The sequence below is a fragment of the Limanda limanda genome, chromosome 3 (assembly GCF_963576545.1).
Source record: "Limanda limanda chromosome 3, fLimLim1.1, whole genome shotgun sequence".
In the NCBI taxonomy this organism is placed as follows: Eukaryota; Metazoa; Chordata; class Actinopteri; order Pleuronectiformes; family Pleuronectidae; genus Limanda; species Limanda limanda.
In genome coordinates, this window is record NC_083638.1 from 32,103,041 (window position 1) to 32,111,697 (window position 8,657).

General features: G+C 40.4%; 1 protein-coding gene across 1 annotated transcript in view; it reads left to right on the forward strand.

Annotated features, from left to right (window-relative positions):
- The window catches only part of il16 (interleukin 16), a 52,807-nt gene extending 44,282 nt beyond the window's left edge, over window positions 1-8,525 (forward strand). The window contains exons 22-28 of the mRNA XM_061067676.1: window positions 1-458; window positions 1,117-1,271; window positions 1,513-1,678; window positions 4,812-4,913; window positions 5,654-5,885; window positions 6,127-6,255; window positions 6,645-8,525. The exon at window positions 1-458 is cut by the window's left edge and continues 681 nt beyond it. Of these exons, the coding sequence (XP_060923659.1) occupies window positions 1-458; window positions 1,117-1,271; window positions 1,513-1,678; window positions 4,812-4,913; window positions 5,654-5,885; window positions 6,127-6,255; window positions 6,645-6,817 (1,415 nt within the window). The 3' untranslated portion in view covers window positions 6,818-8,525. The remainder of the gene's footprint in view (window positions 459-1,116; window positions 1,272-1,512; window positions 1,679-4,811; window positions 4,914-5,653; window positions 5,886-6,126; window positions 6,256-6,644) is intronic.
- Window positions 8,526-8,657: the final 132 nt, after the last annotated feature.

Here is an 8,657-nt window from a genome sequence, read left to right on the forward strand (position 1 = left end):
AGGAGACAGAACAAACTGTCTCCACGTCACCCTCTGCTGTCACCTCCTCCTCTTCTCAAGCTTGTCTTCAAACAACAGAAAAGTCCTGGGAAGATGAACCTCCCTCTGTCCAGACAGAGACAGATCTCCCACTCATTGACTCCATCAGCGCGGATCTGGACCCGGGGATGAATGATTCTCATTCCCCACCAGCTCATGATGACAGCAATGTCTCACCATCCAAACAGTTGTCTGAGCGAGAGAGAGTGGATCTCAGTGAGGTCCTACCCCCGGTGACATCCATCAGATCCAATCAAGAAGAGGGGGAAAGTCCTCCAGTGGGTACGGAGGAGGGTGCAGCACTCAGCCAAGAAAAGCTGCTGAGCACAAGTCTGAGTGCTGGTCTCCCTACAGACACTACCTCCTTGAGAGGCCTGGAGGCAGAGAATTTAGGGAAAATTCTCGCCTTCAGTAACCAGGTAATCGGTCACACATGTTAGGAACTATAGTCAGAGATGCAAGGGCAGACTTACATGCCTAAACCTTTGCATCTCAGTGCCTAGGATTTATTTCTTGTCTCCATCTTACATCACAATACCCAAACTTACTGTGTTTCCCCTTTAGGATAGACAGACACAAAATGTCCTTTAAGTGCTAAACTTATTTATTAAAAGTATTTAGTTTTCTAAACCAAATCTGTACACACATTCAGACATTATATGGAGGTTGATATCAGTTCATTACAATTTTGTGTAGTACAACCAACAGTTTATCCAGATCATGTATACTACTTTATCTGCAGCTAATAGTAGAAAAAAGGGTGCCATGATAAATTCAGCTGCTAAAATTGTAGAAACCTACCTTAAAAATCCCGATCCCTAGATTCCTGTAGGACTCCTCTTGTGTCCTTGGGCAAGTTAATAAACCCCAATTTGCCCCAGATGGCTTTGCTTTGCCGACAGTGTATGAACCATGGGTAGAAGCACTGTATGACTGGGTAAATGCAACTTGTACTGTAAGCACCTTGCGTCGTCTATAAGAAAGTATAAAAATCTAGTCCATTTAGCAGTGTTGTACAATGATAAGTAGATTAAAATTGTCTAAAAATATTTTTTTTGTATTTTGTTTCTATTCCAGGTTTCACAAGCACTGATGCGTTCTCTTCCCATGTACACCGGCTCTAGTGACCCTCGCTCCCCAAACCTACAGGACCCCTCATCATTGGATTCTACAAACCCTGGGTGTGACCCTGCTCCTGCAGTGGACAGCAGCGACAGAGGCTTCTCTGTCAGGTAAAATTTGCACTGAGAGGTATTGAAAAGGGACTCACAGAAAGCAAACTTTGTCGGTTTGATATTCATAAGGAAGTGGGTCCAGGTTAAAAAAAAACAACTTCCTGTTTAATCGGTGAAGCAGCATTTTTATCACCAACGTTTTTGTTAACAGCTCAGTTGCACACTACTGGTATGCAATATGTTCAGATTTGTGTAACCGATTACAGCGTAATCTCTGTTTTTGTTTTTTGAAACGCAGCTTGGCCACACTGAGAGAGTGCACCATTGAGCGAGAGGAGGGGGGATCTCATGTCGAAGCAGGAGTCACTTCTGCTTCTGCTCATACCGTCATCTCAGCCATCTCTTCCCAGGAAATACAGAGGATGATCCAGGAAGTCACAATTCTGGATCAAGAGACGCTGAAGGTAAAATCTATCATGAAGTGGCGGAGAGCCTCCTGTGCTAAGGTATCTCTGGATGGTTGGGTAATTTAACTATAAGGTCAAAGGCCCAGATCAACCGGGTTATAAACACAGCCATGAAAACCACGTTGAACATAACAATATCCAGTCTTCAGCAAACTATAACCAGACAGGCCCAAAAAAGTCATCTCATTTCCAACTCAAGTCGTCTCTAGTGAGTAGCAGCTCCTCCCTCGGGTAGATGGTCCATGATTCCCTCAGTATAGGCACCACCTTCTTAATGATACTTTGTCCCCCATCCATTAAACCCCTTTGGCAGTATCACTGTTATATACTGCACTATACGTTAAATGTGGAAAATGTAATTTATTAAAATATATTAATATTAATAGACAAACTCAGGGCTGTAGTCTGGATTCTAGAAATACTCAGATTGTTTTTCAGGTAAACAAGGTTATGCTCAGAGCCTGGTTTCTGTTTCCCTCCCTTTTTCCAGTCTACACACAGAGTTAGTCTAAATATATTTATATCCACACTCACTGATATCAATCAGAACATCTCACTCTGTGACCAAAATTTGAAAGTCGTTTTTTCTTTATTCTTGTACTGTTCTTTTATTTTTTAGTAGAGTTTTTAGTGCAGTTTTTAAGAGAACCGTTTTATTTTAGTTTTATGTAAATATAAAATCGAAATACATTTGTTGGAAACAAATCCCCAAATAGGTATGAGCAACAAGTAGTGAAACAACATACCATTAACATTCAGTAACTTAAATGAACTTAGATCAATATCTAATTTTCTGTCTAAAAAGGGGGTAGAAAGCAGTGTTAATTTCGTTGACGATAACGACAACGAAAAATATTCGTTAACGCCCCTTTTCCCATGACTAGACGAGACGAAGACGTAACGAAATGGATCTTTGAAAATAAAAACTATGACGAAATCTATTTTAATTTTCGTTAACGAGACGAGACAAAACGAAAATGTTGGCGGTTGACTAAGTCACAACAATTTTTAAAAACATAATCGTATCAGGCCGTCATGAAGTACCCGGAGCGGCGAGTGTGTGTGTTTGTGTGTGTGCGCGTGTGTGTGTGTGTGCTCCCAGATGCGCTCCGGTCCCGAGGCTCCGCCCCCTGCCGCAGCGCACTCGCTCAGAGAGACAGTGAGATCAGAGCTCGTTCACATGGAGCAGGCCGGTCACTGACTCACCTGCTTCTTATCACTGGAAACAGTGAAAACACAGAGTTTCTCTGGTCTCAGCTGCTCTGAGATCAGCGCCGCAGCCTCTCGATCAGAGCAGAAGCTGCAGCTGGTTTCTACCGAGCTTCAGTTTCCTCCTCCGGTCTGATCTGCTTTCACTTTTTGTTTTCACATTTCGCCAACTAAAATATATAGGCTGCAGCTATATGTTTTTATTTATTTAAAAATAGGGTACTTCTTATTTCATACATTTCCCACAAATATGGGGATGACTCAAATAACCCTACATAGTTCTGCGTTTAATTTATTTCAAAGTAGACCTACACTTGCCTGTGTATTTTCTTCTCCTCTTCATAAGCATTTGGTGTTTCCCTTTGTTGTAACAGGTAAAAATAAATAAAATGTCAACAGTTTTCTTTATTGTTGTTATATAATTTCATAAATGCAATAATCTACATATTAGTATAGTATAACTTTATATAAAATTTTATCAGATTTCTTATCAAATATGTTTTGCGGCTCCAGACAAATTTTATTTGGGGGAAGAGGGGGCAAAATGTCTCTTTTGATAGTAAAGGTTGCCGACCCCTGCTAAAGACCTATAGGAGGGACATCTAATGGACAACCTTAGTACTGCAAGCTAGACTAGTATGCAGTTGTAGACACAACACAGGGGGTCCCTGGACCTGAGAAGGGAAGATAAGGAGTTTAATGTGGCTATTAAATGTGACTAAAACTAGACTAAAATGTAATTTGTTTTCGTCGACTAAAACTAGACTAAAATGTAATTCGTTTTCGTCGACTAAAACTAGACTAAAATGTAATTTGTTTTCGTCGACTAAAACTAGACTAAAACTAAGAAGGATAAAAATGACTAAAACTAGACTAAAACTAATATGCATTTTCGTCAAAAGACTAAGACTAAATCAAAAATAGCTGCCAAAATTAACACTGGTAGAAAGAAGCAACTTACTTGTCGTGTACTATGCCTGTTCTATACTAAATAATCTAACAAACATTAGAAATACAATTTCACTGTCCCCCTAGTGTCCATCCTGCCACTACATGCTGTTATCCTCTTCCTCTTTCTTTTTATCCCCTCATAAATTATGTCTCTGTTAATCTTATCAAACGTCTTTGTTTGATTTCATCCCACATTCTAGGTTTAAAACTTTTTATCAGTTTAAAAAAAAGGTGATTGGTTGTTTATAGCCACCAATAATTCTGTCACAGCACAATGTGTCTCCTGGTGATGACCCAGAGTCAGGACGTCTTACCAATCCATGGGGGCTGTGTTTACTGATATATGTATATATAAGCGAATAACAGTATAACTTATAACTTTTATGTTGTTTATTCTCACATGTACCTTATATTTTACAGCGCCTATGTACTGGATTATAATATATTGTGCAGGTCACTTACTGTCTCCAAATACAGAACATTTCACTGCCTTTCAGATAGCTATGGACAATGTGTGTGTGTTTGGCCTGAGGGAAACTTCACATGTCTCCTGATCAAATCTCAGTAACAACTTACAACTCAAATATCCAGTCATCTGGGAGCCATTGTGTGCTCAGCATCTGCTGTATATTAACACACACACACACACACACACACACACACACACACACACACACACACACACACACACACACACACACACACACACACACACACACACACACACACACACACACACACACACACACACACACACATGGACATGTTGTCTTTTCAGCAGGTGGTTGTGTAGCATAACACATAAGCTGCCATTTTGGTCCGGATTCTTTGGAACAAAAAAATATCTCAAAAGTGACTATTTAACATTTGGAAACATCTAGTAATGTAAATGAAGGCACATATTTGTGAAGGATGGCTCAAATTCCCTCCATAAAAAAAATAAAACATGTTTTTGTTTTTGTTACCACAGCAACTGGTGGACATCCATGTTGTGATTCTGCATAAAGAGGAGGGAGCAGGTCTGGGATTCAGCATCGCTGGCGGCTGTGACCTGGAGACCAAAGCTCTGACAGTAAGCAGCTCTCAGTACAGCTTCATACTGCTCATTTAGAGCAGGGGTGGAGGGATGTTTCCTATCACAGACCATTTCAGTTTTGTCTTTCAAGGGTCAGACTTAATAAGTGAACACATATGTCATACCAAGCTCACTCTTACTAGGTTTAAACTGCTTTTCTTTGGCAATTTTCTGATGATCCTTCACTTAACCACCTTCTGAATGAGGGTTTAGCCTCTTAGCAATAAACTGTCTGCACAACATTGTCCCAGTCAGAATGAGGTATTGCTAAAGCTGCTTGTTTGACACCAAACTTCTGAACATCATTAAATTTAGCACTTTGCAGCTCATATCCAGTGGAGCTGCATGTTTCCTGCTGTTGAGATGCTGAGACTGACTTTTGCAGTCACACGTATCACATCATGTGAGACTAGGTCTGGTTGAGCACAGGCATTGAATGTCACAGAGATTTCTGTTCTGGTGGCATTTACTGTGTGTCAGGATGTCTCTGCTGGTGACCAGTTATTTTATGGAATTAGGAACATCTACCCTGGACTTGACAGAGTTTGATTTGACTGACTACACAATGTCAATAATGTGGATAAAGAAACATTTAACAGATAATCAGAGGCACGTCATATTCCCAAGTCTTGCACTCCAGTATCATTTACCATAAACACGTTTTAAGCCTTTATAGTGCTACGTCTGTGCCACTGAATATCTCTCTATGTGACACTTGTTTATTGTCTTCTGTTCAGGTGCATAAAGTGTTTCCCAGCGGCCTGGCGGCTCAGGAGGGCACCATTCAGAAAGGAGATGAGGTGTTGTCCATAAACGGACAAACACTGCAGGGCGTCACACATGCCGATGCCACCGCTGCTATGCGTCAGGCCCGGAATCTGAAGCTGGCTGTGGTGGTCATTTGCAAGAGAGCAGAGGAGGGAGGCAGAGAGGGGGGAGGCTGCAAGAGCGAAGAGCCTAACGCTTCAGGTGAGTCATACAAATACACACAAAGGTGCAGTCCTGACACTTTGAGACTTAATGGAATCTACAGCTTTTCTAAGGGAGGATTTTCAGTTGATGCAGACAAATGCTGTTCACTTAGGCCTGAAACAGTTTCTAAATTCAACATGTTATATGCTAACTCTTATTACTATTTGTTCTAAGTACTAAGGAGTTATGAAGGTTGCATTGCATTGCCCTGTCCTGTTCACTGTTGTCTGTGCTGCAGTGGAGGAGCTGGCAGCTCCGGTGAGGGTGGAGCTGGACAAAGGAGCTGGAGGAGTTGGTTTTACTCTGGAGGGAGGAAAAGGCTCAATCCATGGAGACAGGCCTTTAGTCATCAACAGGATCTTTACAGGTACATTCATGATGAGGATATTTTTAAGGATCAGTTAGTGGGATTTAGGGCCATCCAGTGGTAATTTAGCAAATTGTACAAAATTGAATAATCTTCTGTTTCCAACAGTATATGAGAGCCCATGGTGGCCTCCAGGTAACATTGAATTGAGAAAAGTCACCATGAACCAACTAACTAGAGTCTTAAAAGAGGAAAGGACATGAATCATGTTTGGTGTCAGTTCAAACTACCTGTATTTAGTTCTGTTTTTAGAGAAAACAAACGTGTGTTTAGCCAGAAAAAATAATTAAAAAAAAAAAAAAGGAGCTCTGAAATTTAGACAACATATTGAGATTATTTATGGTAATATTGTGAAAGAGCTAAAAAGGCTATGTGTGTGTGTGTGTCAGGTGGTGCTGCAGAGCAGAGCGGTCTGCAGTCTGGAGATGAGCTGCTGCAGGTGCAGGGAGGCAGTCTGCAGGACATGACAAGGTTTGAGGCCTGGAACATGATCAAGGCTTTACCTGAGGGACCAATCACATTGGTCATCAGGAGGCGAGAACAACAGGGAGCGACAGAATGAGACACACTGTGGCTGCTGGGAGCCGCTCGCAAAGGAAAAAGAAAACATCGGAACTTGGGACCACCAATGTTGGACTTCTAACAAACTCCTAGAAATCAGGTATAAGTGTGGTCCACCTTTTATTTTTGTGTTAAGAGTTTTTCTTTTTACCTTCAGTAGACAATAACTTGATGATAGCTCGGAGCCTGGCCAGTGTCATGCTCACAAGTAAATAAATGAGGTGCACAACACAATGACTTACTGCATGAAATCCAAACAGCTCATTTAGATCATACTGCCCATGGCTTGAAAACCGCAACTGTTAACATTAGGTCTCACTGTGTTAGGCTACACTGTGGTGAATGTGTAGCTTCTTCATTGCACTCTATGCTGGCCAGTATAGTATTTCTGAAACAAAATCCAATGTTGCTTCACAACTGCACAAAAACTGCACTGTCAGGACTAACTTAACAGTTGTGAGGATAACACACAATATCAATATGAAGGAATCCCTTTACAGATCCAAACACAGCTGGTAGCCTGCAGTCCACTCTTGGGATGCTCCTCAGTGACAACACTCAAGTGAACACAACAAACGTCAGCTTCAGTTCCTACTGCTGCAGCAACGTGACACTTTGTAATTGAAAGATTAGAGTTCCCCTTCAACAGTTGTCCTATTATTACACATAAACATGTTTGCGGCTATTGATGCTTTGTCCTGCATCGTGTTAACAAGTTAAATCATTCCAGAGCACAACACTTTGTATTATTGATTCAAAAGTCATGATTTTTCTTCACGGCTAAAATGAAGGAGAGTAAAAGGCTGCTTATTTACTCATGTTCACAAGGTGGTGACGAGTTTTTCCTTAAAATACAGTATGATACATTAGATCAGACAAAAGTAGGACAAAGAGGTGACAGTATCTGATCTGTCCCTCACAGTATAAATTAACAAGCTACCAATCAGGCCTCACGAGGAGCCTCTGTCATCTGCTTCATAGTTCTGTCTGATTAGGAGATAACTACAGGAGACAGTCTGTGCTGCTGTTGTACTGATGAAAATGGACATGCCATTCATTAGGTGTTGTCCTTATTGTTGTCTTTAATTAAAGAAAGAACAAATGTCGTCACATATATTAAGAGAATCGTACAGAGTAAATGTCTCTTTTTTCTGCAGCGGTACTGTATGTATCATGAAGCTCTGTGGAGCTGTTTTTTGATTCAGTACCTCAGTTTGACAGCCATTTACAAAATGATGAGTCAGACCAAACTGGAAAGTTTCAGTTGTGTGTCTGTGTTTCAGTCCTCAGTGCTCATTGAAGCACAGGAAAAAATGATTTGAATTGACTCAATCTGTTAATGAATGTATTTATGATCCACAATAAAAAAAAGTGTACAATATTCACACTGATGCTGTGAGCAAGTGTCCAATTGTTTGAGAGTGCAGAGCAAGGACTTTGACAAATGTCAATTTTTGACACCAGTATTTTATTGAAAACAGTTTCTTTACCAAGAGGAAAGTATTCATGGCAATGGTAAAAACTATTTTTCTGTAAATTGTAAGTGTTGTGCATGCAACATTTCTCCATGCCTAAAATTACCCAATTGTTCAGTCAGGATTGATACACAAACATGATGCCTTAATGTGTACGTATGCAAGCCATAAGAAACAAAGATCACAATTTACAAAGGTGATATTTATAGATGGTCATATCTGCTATAAATAATTAAAAAGAACTTGTATACACTTCAAAATGTTTCCTTTTGTTTGTATATTAAATGGTTTCACAAGTGTATGACTCATCATCAACTTCTTCTGGTATACACTTCACAAAAAGAAGACAAACAGGAATGGACCACA